The sequence below is a fragment of the Gobio gobio genome (genome assembly GCF_949357685.1).
Source record: "Gobio gobio genome assembly, chromosome: 18".
NCBI lineage: Eukaryota > Metazoa > Chordata > Actinopteri > Cypriniformes > Gobionidae > Gobio > Gobio gobio.
In genome coordinates, this window is record NC_137111.1 from 36,797,653 (window position 1) to 36,818,645 (window position 20,993).

Consider the following 20,993-nt stretch of genomic DNA (forward strand, 5'->3'; position numbering starts at 1 on the left):
TAGTCAAGGGGATCATCAAAGTTTAATTATGATAATTTTTATGATATTATGATTCGGAAAGGAAATGTGACTTGGGAATGATGTTTTGAGACATTCAACCATAATTCAAGTCAGCTGATTTTTTTTATACAGTAAAAAACATACATGTTACACTTAAAACATAAATATAGTGTAATGATTTACAGCATCTGAACACACTCACCTTTAAGCATCTTGACAGCAACAGTGAGAGATTTGTTGGGTTTCTCTTTGTCAATCCCAATGGCTTCAGCCATCACCACCTGCCCAAAGCAGCCCTCTCCCAAAGGTTTTCCCAGCGTCAGTCTGCAACCAAATCATCATTTACTGTGAGCAAACTGTCTGATTATTATGGTCATTTGATGTTCACTTCCGCTTGTAACTCACTTTGTACGTGGAAATTCCCACTTGGGGTCAGAGGGCAGTTCAAGTTCAGAAACGTTGGGTAGCATCGGCCCATCGCTGGATGACAGGCGGGCGATCCGAACCAATGGGGTGTTTGAATTCATGGAAGAGTTCGATTCCAAGGACACCTGCTTGGGTTAAGAATAAAAACAGCATGTTATTGTCTCTGAAAGAAAAGGAGACAGCGAGTGTAAGAGAGCGAAAGAGAGAGAGAGGAAGAATCAAGATGTCTATTTTAAGAAGATCATCTACTCAAGTGTTGTGCTGCAGACAGAAACATGGTGTCTGTTCCTCAGAGGACTGGTCTTGAGAGAGAAATGTTTGTAGCTGTCAGATCTCCACGTAATGAAGAGTGTGTGAAGCAACATTTCCCTGCTGCCACGCACACACAGCTATAATCTGGAGTTTTGCTGTTGTTTTGTATCTGAAAGGGTGCTTGGGAGCCACTAGCTTTCTTTCTTACATTTGATGCACAGAGATAAAGTGAAGCATTCAAAAGCAGCCATGGCATCATCATAATATAAATGTGCTTATCAAATTGTGATTGGTCTTCTTTCTTGCATCAATTTGCATTTCTTTAGCCATCCATAACTGTCTTTGCGTAAGAATTAACACTGAATGTCATGAGAACGACAAGTGCGTAAGTTTGCTTGTAACTGGAGGATTGTTCCTTGCAAGCACTGCTATTTCCTTTAGGAAATGCAAATCTATGTAGACTTCAATGAGACACTGAGAAAGTATGTCAGCAGCAGGAAGATCAAACTGTCTGACAATGATATCTCAATATTTTCTCAAATCTGAACTAGCTGAAAATACACACCTACACAGGCACTATTTGTAGAAAAGAAAAAAGAAAAAAACACTACAACATGATTATGTAGCTTGAGTTGATTCCAGTGTGACATTGTCAGACTTTGATTGCTGGAAATAACTTGAGGGAAAAAGAAGAAGAGATCGAGAGAGCGACAGAGATTAGAGAGGCTGCAGCTGCTGTGATTTAAAATGTTTAAAACAACTGAGAGAGAGAGAGAGAGCGAGTTTCACCAGGAGAGAAACATGATCTAAACACTGGCAGTCACCAGTGCACGAATATCCTCTGCCACATCGCATCTATGACATCCATAGCACGTCTTCATACACACAAACAGCCCGAACACTACAAACTACAAAAGGGTAAAAATGATCCATTCATGGCAAATTTAGAGAGGAAAGAAAGAGAAATGGGCTGATCAAATCTTGTATCTACTTTCTGTTACCTGTCTCTTGAGGGGGAATTTGGACAGTTTTTGAACGGGCGGCGAGGGGAGAGTCTTCTGCGTGTTCATCCGCATACGGCAGAGGATAATGATGACCATGGTGAGGATGAAGAGCACGCAGCCCGTCACGTAGATGAGAATGTCCGCGTAGTCATCCTCTCTCTCCATCTCCACCGCTGACACAGAGCACAAGAGCACAGTTTAGACGCGTGTGGCGACATTATGAGACAAATGTACCAATGTGTTGTGCTATAGGTGAAACTATGACTGTTGTGAAAGGTAGAGAAGCGACCGACGCAGCAGGTCACATGACAGTGGCATCATGATGGATGTAGTACATACGGATTACATTCATATTACTATATATAGAATGTACTTTTTAAATGGTTGCAGAGTAAATTGAAAGTATGCGATTTCTGACTTTGATTTAAAATGGCTCACTTTTCTATAAGTGTTGTCTGTCATCGGGGGCCCAAAATGAGCACTTATCCCATGCTAAATGCAAGCAAAATTCGTCGAGTTTTGCTTTGATAAGAAAATAATTGAAGTTTTATTAGGGACTGCAACATCATTTGTAACTCAACATTTGTAACCTCACTGATGTAAGCAATGCAAACGTTTCATAAACAACTTTAGCTCAGTGGAAAATTTGCCATCAGAGGTTTATCTAGGATGCTTTTTTCTAGAGCTAAATGTGGTGACACATACGTATGTGGAACACAATTATAATGTGAACAGGTGAAGGCTAATAATTAGAAATATTTATGGCCGGTAAATTTGCTCAATTCATCCACCAAAATTCAATTTCTCATCTTGAATAGAACACCCAACGTAAATTGGCCACTAACTACAGCCTCAAGCCTTTAATTTAAAAAACTAAGAGTAACTTTCGAAACAAGCCCTACTAATGGTTAGATTAGAGATCATCTTAAGTCAATCATTAGTTTGTTTGTTCGAAGTTATAAAGCAGAAAGTCTGCAGTTAATTTACAGCAACCTTACAAACTAATTAACATGCTATCGCGCCCCCACGCAGGTACAAACATCCCATAATGCCCCTCTCTCCGGGAGGCTTATTTGGCACTTGTGTGATGAGCCCCACAGATAGAGTTCAGTGGCTCTGTACGAGACGAGCGATTTTAATTACAGCAGCAGAACGGAGCGCTGGATAACAGGATGAGCGCAGAGGATGTAAGAATTAATGAATCGGGCTTCCCAGATACTGGGACCGTGTGCCATCAGTAAATACTCCAGTAAACACGACAAGCACTCCCATCATGTTATCGAGTGGAAACAGTCTATGAGAAAAACCCATCATCAGTCTTTTTTTCTCTGCATATGTCATGTTTAAATCCGAAAACAATTACAAACTACCAGGTTGTTCTTCAGAGCACTTTAGTCCTGGTGGCATATTTAATTAGACGTGAATAAAAACTAGGCAGCCGTGAGAGAATATCAATGAAAACATTTCAAAAACGTTTGAACTGCAAAACTATGAATAAAACATGCAAGGACAATAGGGGAAATGGGAAGTATAGAGATTCAGGAATAAAGGAGTGAAAAGAAACCCCAGAGAGTGAGACTAGTATACCTGGTAACACCGTAAGCCAAGCAGAGTGATGGGTATAGCCAATCGAGTTCCCTGCCAGACAAGTGTATTGCCCCGCATCCTCAAAAGACACATTGGTCAGGTAGAGAATCTCCAGCTCTTTATCCGTAGTATTTATTCCCGCAGTCTGGAAAAGTAGGGAGAGATGGAGAGAGAGAAAGACAGATGCGTAAAGCACAACCCTTGAGAAAGGAACGGCACCCAGCACCGGGAGGAAGATCTGAACGAGAAAAGATCAGTTAACCCATCACCAGTAACCCAGAAAACCCACGGTCCTGCTTATGAGGAGTTGACCTAGAAGCAAAGCAAAACCCCAACCCCTTGTGGAAAATTGAACGCCCCATCAGCAGCAGCGGGTCACATATAGAATATCACCAGCTTTAAGCATAATTTAACCTCTCACAAGATAAAACTGACACTGTAGAAGCGTGTGTCCCAATTCTCAAAAGAGAAGTGTGTAGGAATGAGAAAATCGATAAGAATGTGATGTGGCGCAGTCTCGGCTCCTATTAAACATGCCCTTGTTGTATTGATTGGGGAAGAGGAAGAAGAAGCGAGCATTTAAATGAAGCAGACATACACTCGCCTTACATAACAAGTCCTTGAATCAGGTCACCTTATTTATTGTGTGAGAAAGGGGCGAGAAGAGTAGTGAGAAATAGAGAGAGTTTAGGGGAGTTTGACTCTACGCCACCAAAGTCTTGATTGACAGCGGCTGTTTGGAGAGAGATTTACCTGGCTGGGAAACTGTGAGCCAGAACGTATTCTCTGAAATGCCTAAAAAGTTGTGGGCTCTGCACCAGTACTGGCCTGCATCTTTTTCTGACACATTATACAGAGTCAGCTTATCGTGGGCCTCTTTTACTTTACTGACAAAACTCTGCAGAGACACACACACACACACACACTTAGTCAGAGTCGAGCACGTTCACACATGAACACAAAATTAATGATTTAAAATACTGCTGCGGCTTGTTGTACCACTTTTTTAAGATACCGATACACTTTCAAAATCAGAAAACCGTTGTATCACACACAAAAACTTGCATCTTATTCACTAACCACCCACAATCTAGTTTAAACTGGCAAAAAATAAAGCTTCCACAACAGTTTTTCACAGCGATGGTATAGAAGAACCTTTCAGTGAGCAGTATTTATAAGAACAATTGGTTACACTTTATTTCGATAGTCCACTTTAAACATTCTACTAACTATAAGTAACTTTGCAACTACATGTCAACTAACTGTCATTAGAGTATTAGTTGACTGTCAGTAGACTGGTAGGTTATGGTTAGGTGTTAGGGTTCGAGTAAGTAGAATAAGTTGAATTGTAGTTGCCAAGTTACTTATAGTCAGTAGAATGTCTGTTGGGGGACCAACAAAATAAAGTTTTAGTAAATATTAATCAGACAGTCTACAAATACTCTAATAACAGTTATTTGACATGTAGTTGCAAAGTTACTTATAGTTAGTAGAATGTCTAAAGTGGACTATCAAAATAAAGTGTTAACGAACAATTTTTTCCTTAGTGTGTGAAGAACATTTTAATAATCTAAACAACCGTTTCCACGTTTTGTGATGTTAAAGGTTCTTCATAAAACCATTGATGCCAGTAAAGAATCTTTATTTTTAAGAGTGTATAATTTAAATGAATTGAAGTTGAATTGTAAATTGAACATGAACTGGTTGATATGTTTTCAATTGTTTAATTGTCAAAAAACGCCCTGTTAAAATGATAAATTCTTTGATCTGAAGTCAAATTCAAATTTCAATTACACGTCCTGTTTGCGACCTCAGTTCAAATACAGGAATTGAACTGGAATTAAATTCTCAAGAATTTATTTCTGAATGGCGCATATCGCTGTGTCATTCTTTTCAGCGCAAACACATTCCCTTTCATATTAGGCTTATAGATTGTGGCTTATTTACAAAACTTGGACTAAATTAATTTTACACTATTATCACTGAAGGAAAGCAACAAGATGTCGCACTGTTAACAGATTTGCGTAATTCCTTGTAATCAGGAACTAAACCAACACAGACAGCGAATGCAAATACACTATCAGCTGTTGAAAAATGCTAACTAAGAAGAAATTTCTAGGAAATGTTGCGAGCTGGATTGAAACTGGTTTCATCTGCATTGGCGCCACAGCTCAAAACGCTAACTGCTAGGCCTCTGATGTCCCTGTATGTTATAATTAAACGCTCAAATATTGTCTTTAGCCCCTTGGTCCACACATATCTGTTTCTGTATTTCTTTCAGACGCTTCATTTGCTTTATTCTCTGTTTCCGATCTTTCCCTTGATCGCAGGCGTTGCGCCACACATGATCTGTCGCTCAGCACTCTCGGTCTGGGAGGGCTGGGGAAGGCTTTGGAGGGTGCGCAGATGAGACTGCGGGGAAGGGAAAAGCCGGCGCGCGGCTCCCAGTAAAATACTGTTTCAATTATGTGGGAGTCTAAAATAGCGTGGCGGTCTGGCCAGCCGACGCACTCCCCTCCTCTGCCTGCTGACTCGGCCCTTCCCTCGCTTCCCGCACTCATTTTTTCCATGGCTTTTTCGGGAGCCTCTTCCCTCGTTCCCTCCCTCCTTCTCTGAAGAGAGAGTGGGGCAGCACAGCTAATGGCTGTCTCCCTGCGCGACGCCACCGCGGCGGTTAGCTTAGCCCAAAACAGATGTCTGCCTCCTCTCTCACTCCTCTGAGAGGAAAAAGAGAGCGAGAGACCCCTAATTCTCCAGTTGCAGAGCCTATAGTGAGATGCTAACATGGGTGGGATTAGGAGTTTGAGGGAGGTGCTCTAAGAGTCACTCAAAGCTCACACGAGCCTTAATATGTGGTTTAATTTAAGCTGCACTTGGAAACATTTTGAAAAAATGCCTTCAACAATGTAGGACTATTCTAACAAGCACAGGCTAACAATGTTTTCATAATTAAATCTTTGTGTCTGGGAAAAAAGTTTTTCATAATAAAAGTATTTGACGTACAAAACAAAGTGGAATCATTCTCTTAAAAGTGATTCATTCATGAATTCTTCTGATGTTCCAGATGACTGTACCTTAAGGATGTTGACGTAGGGACCGCCATTGGGCCCATACTGGCTTCCGTTCACCTCAATGTGTTTGAGCCACTGGATGTGTGGCTGAGCATCACTGTACACCTTACAGTGGAACTCGACATCACTGCCAACCACCACCGTCTGATTGGCTGGGAGTCCCGCCTGTAGGATGGGCCGGTGAGGAGAGCGTTCTGATTGGACAAGAGATAAGGGCAGTCAGACATGAAGGTAAGATCAAGTTAAAGGTTGAATGTGTGTGTTGCGTATTCATACCTAGCACGTCGAGTTGGTAGGTGTGTTTGATTGTCCCGTATTTGTTCTGCACCACACATGTGTAGTTTCCTCGGTCAGATGGAACGGCGCTCTCCATGACCAAACTCCACTGCTGATGCCTCAACTAGAGAGCGAGGGTGACAGAGACAGAGAGTTGTATTCATAAAGTGGGACATTACATAAGAGGTCCACTTGAATCCTTCCTCAGGTTTTTCTGTTAGCTGAAGAAAAGCAGGTGCTAAATTCTCGGCGTCTGTACGAGTAAGATCCACTGTGCTGATAAATCTGAATTGAATTGGAATTAAGGAACCAACAGGATGCAGAACTGCAATTTCAATTAAAAATTAAGGAAATTAATCAGACAGACAGATGGATAGAGAACAACATGATGAGATTAAATAATCACATACTTTTTTTTATTTATTATTTCATTTTGGAATTCCTTTAACATCACCAAATGTGGAAAATGTTCAGATGGGTCCTTCACCTCATACACACACACGCATATATACATCCATTCATTCATAAAGCACACTCTAATTGCATATGGCTCTCTCTCTTCTCTTGCTCTCTGTCTCTTTCTCATTCCTTCTCTGCGCACTTCGAAGGTCTGAGTGGAAAAAAATTGAACTGTGTAAATATTATGTGCTGTGTTTTTGAACAGTTGCATGGTAACACTGACTGAGAGGGCAACACGCACATAGACAAACACACATGCTTAAGAAAGTTGGCAAGGGCGCCTGTGCCCCCTGCACTCCTCCCCCTTGTCTTCTGGATCCTCACCTTCTCTCTGCTTGTTCTCGCCGGCTCACTCAGTGAGGCGTTGGTGTTTGCTGACTGACATGCTGCACGGTATGAGAAATGTGTGTGAGTGTATGTCTGTATGGGAGTAGTTGACATATGTGTCCATTTACTTTTTTTAAATTAAGATTTTTGGTTCAAATTAATGTAAATGTATAAGGGAAAGTACAGTATATTGTATGTCCTGTAACTAGTAAACACCTTTCTGTTAACTAGTTTAAATGATCCTGCATTAATTTAATACAAATATTTAATTTCGCCTCTCAACCATTAAGGGGTCATAAAGACTACATAATAATAAAAGAACTAGCAAAATGCTGTTCAAATAGTTTTAAATGAAATAAACTCTAAAAAAAAATTGCTAAAATGATCTGAAATTAACTCTAAATTAACCCTTAAAATCAGTGATTATATTATATGTTTTTGTTTTCAAGAATCAAACTTTGGACTAAAGGCAATAAATATTCTTAGGTTGGAAGCTGAGCCCCCCCTGGACTGAAATCCTAGACTCGCCTTGTTAACTTCCGCAAAGTATTTAATGTCAGCTACTCATTTGCAGTGAGAGTATGAGAGGGCAAGAGTTTAATTTAAGGCCCTATCTTACTTGACATTGACATTTTGTGTGTGTGTGTGTGTGTGTGTGTGTGTGTGTGTGTGTGTGTGTGTGTGTGTGTGTGTGTGTGTGTGTGTGTGTGTGTGTGTGTGTGTGTGTGTGTGTGTGTGTGTGTGTGTGTGTGTGTGTGTGTGTGTGTGTGTGTGTGTGTGTGTGTGTGTGTGTGTGTGTGTGTGTGTGTGTGTGTGTGTGTGTGTGTAAGACATTTATCTCAATGTGTCTGCTGAAAATAAATGCTGTGAGGAATTCTCAGCTGTTCCTCAATCTACCCGAGCTCTTTATCCAGAGGGAACGGGAGGAGAGGGTTAGTACATTTATCCCATCCTTCATCAAAAGATAAGAGCTGAAAAGTGTTGTGATGTCACGCTGTACCACGCTGATTCAGATACAGAAAGAAAGAAAAAACAGCACGAGAAAGACCCAAGCCAAGGTCTGATAATCAGTAGAAAAGCACTGCTCAAATTCCTCCCGGCATTATGCTGTTAACATATTAAGCCTCTTTAACTCTGATGTCAGACAGGGGTTAGGAGTTAAAACCAGTGCGGTGGATATTCAACTGAATTGTGACAGAACTGCAGAGAATATTGGGAGTAAAGGGAGTCAGGAGGTGCCAAGAAGCTCAGGTCTCTCGAGTACGTGTGTGTTTGTGTGTGTATGTCCTGGATTTATGGCTGTGTCAAAACGGTGCGGGCTCGTTACGACAGCGGTGCTGTTTAATTTGACCCACAGAGACAGGAAGCAAAAACAACTGACCCCAGGGCTAGTCATTAAAACGACAAAACTGTTTCTCTCTCAATGGAAAATGGCACAGTAGTCTTACTTGAAACGCCATGTTTCACCACTAAAAGAAGTCATCGATATTGTACAGACGGCCGGGTCACCGTGATTTTCCCAAGTAAGCATGTTCCTAGATCAACATATTTTGTTGATCCTGGACGAACATTCATGTCCGAAAATATGGTGCTAACCCTATCCTACCCTTAAACCTAACCCTACCCACAACTTTTCCATTAAGCCAGAGGGAAAGGATAGATGAATAACACTGTTGTAGAAGCACCTAATGTTGTAAGCCTAAACTTGACATGAACTTGTCCCTCAAATCTGATTGGTTGATTGGAATGTTGCTCCAGGATCAACAAAGATGTTGATATTGTACTTGGTGAAACCATAATCGTAAACACACTCATATGAAAATTGTTTGTGCCATTTAAGCAGATTTGCTATACATAAGCATAATTAGTTTTATCTGTGAAATAATGTATTTTTAAAAATAATAATTTAATAATCTGTATTTATTTTTCCACACCTGTCTATTATCACAGTATCAACTGTCAAATAAACCCACCCCTAAACAACATCTGGTCAATTCACGTGATCAGGAATATCGCATGAGTACAAAAGATTTCCCCATGCAGATTTCGACTTGTGTGTGTGAGCTGTGCCTCATACATATCTACACTAATGACAATAGACAGTTTTTCCAGAATTTTCGCTATTGTGACCGGCACCTTTATTGGGCCGAAGAAGCTGCAAAGACTAGCCTCAAAAATCAGGCTACATGAGAATAGTGAACATTCAAGTGGGATAGAACATCGCTAAATTACACACTTGACCTTTAAACATATTTTTTACACATTAATGAATATCTAACTGCACCCAAGCACTTAATAAAGACATATACTGCTGTGGTTTACAGACAAAAGGCACATTTGTCGGTGGATTAGAGATTCAGCATTTCATTACTGGTGCTCCAAGCATGGTGGTCCCACCGAGAACTGCGACTGAAATTGAGTCATCTCTCGGAGGACGTAACAGTCTTTCTTCACTCGCTCGTCGATTGAGCTGTTGAATATGTTGCGAGCTGCACGCACTCTCAAATGCAGCGTTTTCACAAAACATCAGTGTGTATGTGTTCGTGAGGTGTGACTAACCCACAGTGCCACAGATTAGCATTCTAACAATGCGACTTCGGCTGCCATATGTGAGCATGACAAAAGCCACGCCTCCCCCTGTCAATCAAGATCTCTAAATCGCCACGGCAACACCCTCTCGGAACCTCCCCCTTCTGATGACTCAATAGAGAGGTGACCTCTGACCTTAGAACCCTGCCAGTCAGGGACAGAAAGTGTGTGTCTGTTTGTGTTAATGGGTGTGTGGCTGTTTGAAGGGGAAAGCTGTGGGAAAGTCAACTGTCTAAACAAAGCCATGGATAGTTTCAAACAATCAGAGTACGGCATGTGACTCATTTTCTTGTATTTAAAACTCATTCTGCAATCTTTACGCATTTAGTTGGCAATTAACGTCGCCAGAGTGGTAGTCAAATTTGCAGGCGGATCCAGTGCCAATAGAAACATAATCACAGCATTATTGTTCCCCTTGCCATGCAGAAAAGAGCTTTAAGATGGAATATGCTGATATCCTAGGGAACTCGTGTTTAATTTTGCATGACGCTCTGCGTTTTAACACATCGTTGAGTGCGTTATCAAGCCATCAGGCCTGTCACATATCCACACACACAAGGGAAGCACACATACTTACACATACGTATAAGAGCCGTGACTTTTAGCCTTGGTCTTAATAGAGACAGAAGACATTTAGGGTGAGCTGTCAAGCCCCTGTGTATGTGTGTGTTAAATAAAGCTATTATGATGCTGTCAGACATCTCTATGCCAACAGTGACTGTGCTGATGCAGAGGGCAGGTCTGGTATAAAGGATGACCCTGGGTCAGTGCAGACCCCTGGTGTGTGTATACGTGTGTGTTTTTGTAAGGGCGGGATGGTCACTCTATGGCCATGGAGAGGTGGAGAGGTCAATGTTTTGTTTCTAAATGTCTCTCTTAGGAGACACTGGTTATTTTCTATGCATACAGGTCAATGCAAAGCAAGGCTGTGGTAAAGAATCTGAATGTGTGAAAGCATGTGTGCAAAAAGAAGTCACTCAGAAGATCCCAGTTGTGTTTTAAGTGTCGACTTAAGCCTTATTCGGACAGGACTAGTTTTCGAAAACAATGTTTGAGTTACAATTCTTATCACTCAATGTCTTTTTTCGTCGGACACATTCCATATTGAAACGAAATTAAGGGCGTTTTCACACCTGAAAGTCCGCACCAAGGTACGATCCGAAGTTCATGTTTTGATACATTTTATACATTCGGTTAGTTTTGGTTTGGTTTCACATTGCAATTATGCAAGCGCACTAAAGAACTTTACATGACGCACTTGCATCCAATCGTCATCATCTATGTGGGCTGCATCTGGACATTGTTTGGTTTGTAAACGGACGTGCGTCTGATGTCAGCGTCTTTGACAAGAATGAATGAACGGACGCATATCGTTGCCACTATTGAACAGTGCGCATTGCTTAACTATTTTCTTTTCGTTACGTTTAAAAGTGGACATTTCAAGCTTTATATACACATATTTCTCATTTTTGTGAGGCAAGTAGCCTGCTGAGTTTCGGTTTATTATTCATGTGCAAAGCATTTGATCGCTCCCGCGATTATTGTCTGCTATAGACTATTTGCTTCTTATTTATTAAATCCAGGCAATTATCTGATTAAACGTTGATTAAAATTAAGATACAATTTATACGAAACGAAATTCACATTAAAGAAAGGCTTTCTAAGCAAAATCATACAAAATTTCTTTCAAAATCATTTCTGACCTTCTGTCTTCTGACATATTGCACATCTTTTCACTTTTCATAATCAATGTAGCCTAGATTTGATTTAAAAGTAACATTATAATATTTAAACATAAACAGGAACTTCCTGTAAATGGTCTGAAAGTCCGAACCATACAGAAAATGCTTTCACACTAGAAACGAACCGAACCTTTTTTCAGTTTGATCCGGATCGAGACTACCTCTTTTCGTCTGACCAAATTTCGTCTGTTTGGTCTGGACCGTGGTACGGGGGAGGTTTCACACCTGTAATTTTGTCCGGACCAAACAAGGTAGGTGTGAAAACGCCCTAAAGCTTGTCAAAGATTGGTGTTAAAAAAAGTAGCTCAGGTAGGTCAAAAAACATGAGGAGAAGCGTTAGGATAATACAACACCAGCAATCACAGATTTGCATTAGATTTTTCAGAGCATTGTTGAGTTTGCACAGTATTTCTACAAATATTTTGCACAATACCACCCCATTAAAAAAAAAAAAAAAAAACACTAGTACCATCTATTCTATTTAGAGCTTTAGTTTCAGGTTTTTCTCTTAAAATTCTGTTAATTTAGAAAGAAATGAGGCAATTGTTGACATACAGTTGTAGTTTATAGCTATAAAACGAATGTGGAAAGCATCAGAAGAACTTAAAGAGAAATACTTGAGTTCATATTAAGACTTTCATATCTTGGCAAATATACTAAAAGCTACTACAGTTTGAGATTTCATCTGAAACTCCGTAGGAGATGAGTGAAAGTACTGGTGTCTTTTTTTGCTCAAAAGAAAATTCTGTAAATGTGTTTAGTAAAAGTCTCAATTTGTTCTCAATGCGATCTAGAAGAAACAATCGAGAGAGAATACTATTGACGAGAAGATCTAATTTGTGCTTTTTCCTCTTAAGGAAAGGTGCAATGAATAATGCTGTCATATTTAAAGGGATAGTTCACCCAAAAATGAAAAATATGTTATCATTAACCCACACTCCTGTAGCTCCAAACCTGTATGAATTTGAACAGTTTTGCTCACCATTGACTGAAAAACAAAACCCTAAAAAAAATATCAAAATATCTTTTTATGTTTCACAGAAGAAAAGAATTCATACAAGTTTGAAACAAAATAAGGGTGAGTAAATAATGACAGAATCCCTTTAATTGTGGGGGGAATTATTGAGTGCTAAGGAGCAACAGCTCTGAATTATGAATAATTGGTAATAACAAATAAAGATAATCTGGAGAATCAGTGGACGCCCTCCAATACACGTCACAAACAACACCCGCGCACAAACGTGTCAACACATAAATAACAAGACCACACAGAACTTTGTGTTCCTCTGCTGTTTCACAGAGCAACAGGTGGACGTATCCTCTAGAGGCGACAAGCAAATAAAATCCAGAGAGAGAGAGAGAGAGCTCTTGAAGGAGCAGATGTTGGGGATCTGTGTAAATTATTACAAATTGCAGGTTCTTATTATCTATAATCCTAAACACACAATCACGTTTGCACACACACGTTCTTAATTGATATTCCTATTGTCTTACTTTAATCCCGCCCATTCTCTGCTCTCCTTTAAATTCCTTGCCATTTTTCAGCCAATGGATGGTGGGCATGGGGTTGCCAGAGGCCGGACAGCGGAACTTCACCGTATTGGCGGCAGGAACAGCCAACAGTTTCTTCTCAATCCGGTCAGGATGGGTCCAATATGGAGGTTCTGTTGGGCAGAAGTATAAATATGAGAATACAATCAGAAAATATCAACTAAAATGTATGTTATAAAAGTTTACCCAAACAGTTCAATGTACAGTACATGAATCCATAGGTGCAAATGACGCTCTATGTAAGTGCAAATTGACATGCAGTGCGATTTTTCAGGGGGTAGGGTGTTCCCTCTCCGGGAGTCTTCGTGTGGGTGAATGTTTATGGAAAGATTTTTCTTGTGCGCTCTGTGGCAGCGTCAGACTGGCTGCCTAATTCCCAGACTGAGTTAAAATTTGTTTGGAAAAGCAAACACGCTTACATACACTCTTACGTGAGCGTGAGGCATGTTTATGCTCTTGCAGACAGAACTCTAAAAGATTCCCAGTGTTTAATCCTTCACAAAGCCATGATCGCACAACGCGGATTCCTAATAATAACAGCCTATTATAATAACGGACCAATTTTCCTTCATTTAATCTTCCCACAAATTTTGTATATAATGTTGACTGTCATGTGGTCAGGTCTGTGTTTATGCTCCCTAGTAGCTAATGCCAAATATCAGAGCATAAATACTTGCAGTTACAGTCTTTAGCTAAAATAATAGTCATTATTTTTATTTTCAGGCTAGTCTTGTACTTTGTAAGTGTGTGTATGTGTCTTTAAGAGATTGAGTAAACATACTTTCATCCCTCCTCAAACAATTAACTCCAGATCTGATCAACCCGCGAACTTGGCGATTAAACCCACAGACGCCACATTTCGCTCCAGACATACATGCAAGCTCACAAACACACATCTGTGATCGCGTGCGCACACACATACACTCACAATAAACCCATTAACTAGACTGAATATAATTCTCTGGCGCGTTATTTGCTCACACTATCAGATTGTGAAGGGTGATTGGCAGGCTGGCATTTCCTTTGGCATAACTGACACACTAATGCCTACACTCTCTCTCTCTCTCTCTCTCTCTCTCTCTCTCTCTCTCTCTCTCTCTCTCTCGCTCTTCCAGTTTGCACTGCATTCTCAGATGGTCAGTGGAACTGTCTGTACCCAACTGTGGACCTGTATGTGTGTTTGTGTGTGTGTGTGGTTTGCTATTTTATAGAGTTCAACACAGACAATTTGAGCTTTGAAGTGGGAACTGCGAATCTACAGTGACCCAACTTTTTTTTTTCCATTTCTTTTATTCCACAGCCAAAAAAAAGCCATCAAAGTGCAGTTCAACTCCACACAGCTGATATTACGCACAGCTTGCTTCAGTCAGCCAAACTGAGAGCAGTAACCAGCACTGCATCATTAAGATATTACAGAATGATGTCATCAGATGTCACACGACCTCAACTCTTCTCAAATGTTCCAGAAAGCTCAGACCTCACAGCTCTCAGCTCCAGTGTGCTGATCTCTCCCCCTCTCTCTCCCTCTCTCTCTCTCTCTCTCTCTCTCTTTCTTAATTAGAGCTGGATTACTGGTCATTAAACTCTAAAGGGGTTTTGGTTTTTGCTTAATCCCTCGTTTCATGCCCTCCCCTCAACCCCGAGACCCTCCCCCAACCCCAACCCAGATCCCACCACAACAGACAGATGTGTTAGCTTTCCCTTCCCTCTCTCTTTCTTTCTTTAGGAGAAATGAGATCTCTTTCGCATCTCAGTTGTTTCTCCTACAAAGCATTGAGATTAAATAAAGATCAAATGGAGAATGTCTCCTGCATCTCAAATTTTTCCCTCGGAAAAAGACCCCAGCAATCTTGTATGTGCGTCATGTAGAGTTTCAGAGTTTTTAATTAGCTACTTGTAATACTTCAACTTATTAAACTTATTCATTTCAGTACACTCTAAAAAATGCTAAGGGGGTGGGTTGTTATAACCCAGCGGTTGGGTTAAATGTTTGCATAAAACAACCCAATTGCTGGGTAAAAACAACCCAATCTTTGAGTTAAAACTACCCAATTGCTGGGTTAGTCCATTTTCAACCCAACTTGGTTTATTTTTAACCCAGAATTTTTTAGAGTGTAAGTAATTTTAGTTTTAGTTTTTCAAGTTTAAGTTTTCCATCTGATATTTATATTTTATTTCATTTCATTTTAGCTTTATTTCAATTACCAATAATGATTTTTAATAGTTTTAGTTAACAATAACAACACTAAAGAGATCTCAATGTGCTCTGTTTTTCCAAGATATCAAAGTCTGTGATCAAAAGGTTCTCAAACGGTTCTCAACAAATTGCAAAGATCTGGGCTTTGCTATCCGTATTATTTATTTGTCTTGCTCTATACACTTAAAAAATTCTCATTTGTCTCTATTTCTCCTAGGGTATTTTAGAGAAACATCTGAGACTAAATGTATACTTATGTAAAAGATAACTTAGATCTTCATTAATTCTGCTGAGCTTTGAATGAGGAAAGTTCGTAGTCATGTCTGATTTGTCAGCAAATCATTCTTTTCAATTAACCTTTTGAAAATGGTTCACAGACAATTTATAACAAATCACTGAATCATTCTTTGGTCATGACTGATTTGAAATACGGACAAAAATCAGTGATTCGGATTCTTTTGCTACAGTATATTGACATGTTTGCCTATATAGACATTTATCAAAATGTGTTTAAAACAAAATATCAGTTGGATCACTGAAATGAGAACTTAACACTAAGACACTGAGAAATAACATCATCTAGTTTCTTTCTTTTGTAGTTATACACATGAAGATATTATGGCATTTTCTGATATTTTTAGTCACATTTCAGTTGATGTCATTAGACTTTTTCTCTTCTTTTCCTTTCTTCTCTCTCCATCTCTCGTGAGAATTTGTGTTTTTGTATAAAGTGAGGGGAAAAGCAGCTGATGAAATAAAATGCAACCGATCCCCAGCTAAGGAAGACAGCACATGCGTTCATTACAAAACAGAGAGACCTCATGAAATCTCAATCAAAAAAAGAGGAATGAAATGAGAAATAAGCATTGTCCAATTACCTGCATCGTCCTCATCTTCATCATAGTCCTCATCATCACCAGAGGACAGCGAATCTAAGAGAGACAGGGAGATGGAGAGGGCGATCTTATTACTACATAGCACAGTGGCCTTGCTGTATGAACAATGAAGCTATTCATATGATCTGCAGAATGAGGAAAATAAACTGATAACAAATCAAAACCAATTACTGCATGCGCGCACACACACACACACACACCCTCAAACACTCACACACACACAGCGGTTAATGGGTGGCAGATGTTAGCCGAGATTCAGTGAGTAAAACGTCCCAGAGATTTCTGACAACAGCTGTATTTTTACACACATGTCCTGAAATACACACACACAGACAAGCACACACTCCCGTATCCTGCTTCTAAATGAACTTATTCAGAGGGAGAAAAAAAACCCACTATGACTCTGAAAAAGAGATTATTCTGTCTTCAGCTCCTCCTCTGAACATTTACACAGGTAAAACTGTACAGCACACACTCCTAAAATACCAGCGGAGCGTGAAATCCAACACTAGGCCTATTTAGTGCTAAAGATATGCTGTTACCGGGACACTGAAGCTTTGTGTGTGTGTGTGTGTGTGTGTGTGTGTGTGTGTGTGTGTGTGTGTGTGTGTGTGTGCTGGCGTTCACAGTGTTAGTTGCACCAAACCATCAGATTTATGCTATATTTTCACATTTTTGTGGCTTCACAGTCTTCATTGGCTACTGGGGGTTTATGTTATAAATGTTTTTGAGTTATGATGGTTTATGTTGTTGTTCTGTGGTGTTAAATGTTTTTTTAAAGGATTAATACACCCAAAAGTTAAAAATTGTCAAGATGTCATTGACAAAACCCAATGATGTTTCATGTGGCGTGAAGCATCTTAAGACATAGTATTTGAATATCTAAAAGACTAAATTAGAAATAAAAGCAAAAAACATTTTCATTTTCTGTGTGTTCCTCACACAAAGCTATTATACTGCATTAGAAGACACAAGTTACATATGAAATTTGTACGCTTTTTTATCTTGACAACCTAGTCCCTATTCACTTTCATTATGTTTAAAAGAGCAGCTTGAGCATTCTGTAAAACGTGTTCCACATATGAAAGTCGGTTAAACAGGTTTGAAGTGAAATAAAGGTAATTAAAGGGTTTGTTTACCCAAAAATGAAAATCCTGTCATTGATTACTTAAGTTTTTCGTTCATCTTCAGAACAAAAATGTGTCTTTGTAATTCAATCTGAGAGTTTTCTGTCCCTCCATTGACAGTCGACGCAACTACCGCTTTCAAGCCTCAAAAAGGTAGTGAAGACTTCATAAAAGTATTCCATGTGACCCAAGTGGAAGTGACATGAGTACTTCTTTGGCCAAAAAAAACATAATTTTCTAAATATTGATCACCAATGGGTGTTCACAAGAGCACCACGACGCATGTGTGTTGTGTTGATACGAGAGCAGACGCTGTTGCGTGAATATGCGTTGGAGATTAGTATTTTGTAAATAAAATTGTTGCTTCATTAAATTCAGGTTGATCCACTTAAATCACATGGATTATTTTAATGATATCTATAAGCTTTCTGGGGCTTGAAAGTGGTAGTTGCGCCGGCTGTCAATGGAGGGACAGAAAGCTCTCAGATTTCCTTAAAAAGATCTTCATTTGTGTTCCAAAGACAAACTAATGTCTGACGGGTTTGGAACAAAATGAGGGTGAGTAATTCATTCATTTTTGGGTGAACTTACCTTTTACTATATGAATTATCACTGTAAACATATGCTGTGTGTTGCATGTTGCTGTCTGTCAGTGTGTCTGTCTGGTAGCTGTCTAGTGTTAAAGTGCGCAGAACAGGATATTGCTGTCTTGTGGACCTTTTATCGGCATCCAATAATTGGTGCAGGTTGTGTGCCCGTTTCACTTTTTTTTCTTCGTCTTTCTCCAGACGCTGTGAGAAGGAGAGCCGAATTGCCCTGGCCTAACGTCAAACACGTGTTGGTAAAAAAAAAAAAAACCTCTCCCTGTGCTCTTACGTTTTTCATCTGCTTTAAATGATGAGGAGATTCCAGATAATTACATTCTAATTAGTTGTCAATGAGCAGCTCAGCTTGTGTCCTCGAGTTTACAGAACCAAAGATCACTCCACACTATTTAAACACACATACATTACAAACACACCCACGCGTGTCAGTGGGAGTGTTGACTGTGTCAGTAATGTAGCATGCCAGCATTGAAACGTGTTCATCACATACTATTTTTATATAATAACAGATATTATACAGCGTTCAGATTCCATTTCGAACATAATCAGTGAAAATCTAAAGGTTTGCATAGAAAAAGATAATAATACCTTACAGGCCGGTTCAATGGGGCATATGTGATGCACAGACAAACAACAACTCTAGTGTCTATTTTACAATTTTTCACACTTATTTTAATCTGTAGGGACCAAAATATGCTATTTTTCTCCCTACTTCCCCAAGGAGGCCCTATTTTTATAATACCTTGATTTAGTTATAATACCTTCAGTTTAAAACAGCCCTGTTACTCTGGAATATTAAACAACATGCCGACTATTTAACTTTCTGACTTTGAGTGTGTTATTGTACTCGTATGTTAAACGTCAAGTCAGCCTGTAGGTGTGTGCTGGGAGTATGTCTCAAGACCTGTTTGCCTGTTGGGAACAAGTCTGACTGGTGAGTTTCCAATTAATGTTTTGCATGCCTGAGCTTGTGCACAAAAGTCTACTGTAGGAAAAGAACAACAAGACACTTAAGTATTATTAGGACAGTGTAGAAGAGACTGACCGGTGACTCTGACGGTGTGGTTGCTTAGCAGCATGCTGCTGTGGGCGTGTTTACAGGAGTACACCCCCGAGTCTTCATAAGAGACGTTGATGATGTGAAGCACTTTTTGCCCCACCCGCGTACGGTTGCTAGGAGATACGGTGTTGCCGTCTTTCTGCCACACGATGGGGAGCAGGAAGTCATGCATTGTGCAGGACAAATCCACGGTGTCCCCGACTCCTGCCAAGTAGTCATCCTGAAACACTTCCGCCTCACTCGACACCCAGTCTAAGAGAGAGAGAAAAGAGAGAGACATGTTAATGGAGTAAATTCAATCTGCAGTTAAGGAAAGTACCCAAAACAAAATTTACAATGTTCTGTCATTAACTCTAGATGGCGCAGGCTAATATGTCCTTAACTCATTTCGCTTACAAACAAACCATTCTCTATAGGGCACAGCTGATTGGTTCTTGCTGTATCAGTAGCCAATGAGCTCGTTGCTCAACCTTCAAATAGCAGTTGCAGCGCTTTCAGAAACCCTCCACCCTCCCCAGCTCCACCTGTATAGATCTGCGACGGGTAATTCATGATTTGCTATATTGTACAGCTATATTGCTGTGTATGCATTGGCAGTAGCAAGTCCCGTACTTGCTCTGCAGCAGAAATAACCAACAGCACAATATCTATTCCGCCAATAACAAACATATCACCATTGTCATATTCATTACCATGCCAAACAGTCCAACAGTCCAGAGTTGTCATGACAGAAATGTGGAACCTTTATCTGAAGTGACTTATAGTGTGTTGAAGGTATGTATTCAGTTGATTCGATCTACATTGTAAGACTATGTAAACTCACTGCATTTTTTTTTTCCCACTCGTCTATTGTAAGGGTGTAGCAATAGTTTAAAATGAATGTTGCTTAGCAAGTTAGGGAAAGTTGGCATGTTTATAGCTAGCTAACGTTTAAAGAGCTAATTGTACAGGCTCTTGATGATAACTCATATGCACCCCTGAGATTTGTTAGATATGATAATATGTTCATATCAGTACCTTGCTGTTGTACTTTAACTCTTAATTAACAGTTATTGTTGTTTTTTGCGTCTACATAAAAATAAAAAAAATAAATGGTTCCAAAAGGGGGTTTTCATAGTGATGCAATAGAAGCCCCATTTTTGGGTCCCAAAGAACCTTTCTGTGGCCAGTTTTTAAAAGAACCATTTTCTCTTCATGTAAAGAATATTTTAATTATCTGAAGAACCTTTTTCTATTATAAAGAAACTTTTGTCCGATGGAAATTTGATTTCCATTTCCAATTAATAAAAAACCCTGAAATTACTAGGTTTTTGCTTTTTTACTAGGAAATTACTAGGGTCTAAAATCACACAAACGCACACCAGGAAAAGTAAACAAACAAATATATTTAATAACCACCCCAGTGAACGCCATGGAGACCCCGCTGAGGTACAGAAATGCAGCGTGCTGGAATAAACAGGCATTTTCCTGCATTCCTCCACGAAACCTGGTTCTCTTTCTGTAGCATCTCTATCACTCTCTTATTCTCTCTTTTCAAAGTGACATTCATCTCTGGGAAGAGCGGTGACAGACTTACAAAGGATTGATATATTTGATAGATGTTGCGCTTGTGCGTGTGTGTATGAGGTCAGGAGTGTGTTGGCAGACGGCTTGCAGACAAGACTAAGCTTGAGTGGAATACAGAATTGGGCATATGAATTATAGATCGCCCGCTACATGCGAACGCATACACACATGCTGTTAAGTGCAAAGTGCAAAAACGCCACTCTGTCTGAGGCTTCTGAAGGCCACGTGAAGTGTTAATATCTCTTTGATCACTTCTCA

General features: G+C 39.8%; 1 protein-coding gene across 4 annotated transcripts in view; it reads right to left on the reverse strand.

The window, feature by feature from the left end:
• fgfr3 (fibroblast growth factor receptor 3) overlaps positions 1-20,993 on the reverse strand; it is a 46,940-nt gene that overhangs the window by 11,617 nt on the left and 14,330 nt on the right. The window contains exons 3-11 of one of the 4 annotated variants that reach the window (XM_079843711.1): positions 19,155-19,421; positions 16,360-16,413; positions 13,228-13,397; positions 6,617-6,740; positions 6,344-6,534; positions 4,023-4,167; positions 1,680-1,855; positions 406-551; positions 203-324 (exon numbers count right to left, since the gene is read on the reverse strand). In XM_079843711.1, coding sequence (XP_079699837.1) covers positions 203-324; positions 406-551; positions 1,680-1,855; positions 4,023-4,167; positions 6,344-6,534; positions 6,617-6,740; positions 13,228-13,397; positions 16,360-16,413; positions 19,155-19,421 — 1,395 coding nt within the window. Of the gene's footprint in view, positions 1-202; positions 325-405; positions 555-1,679; positions 1,856-3,269; positions 3,415-4,022; positions 4,168-6,343; positions 6,535-6,616; positions 6,741-13,227; positions 13,398-16,359; positions 16,414-19,154; positions 19,422-20,993 lie in introns of all 4 variants that reach the window. The other 3 variants (XM_079843710.1, XM_079843708.1, XM_079843709.1) reach the window with 3 other exon arrangements.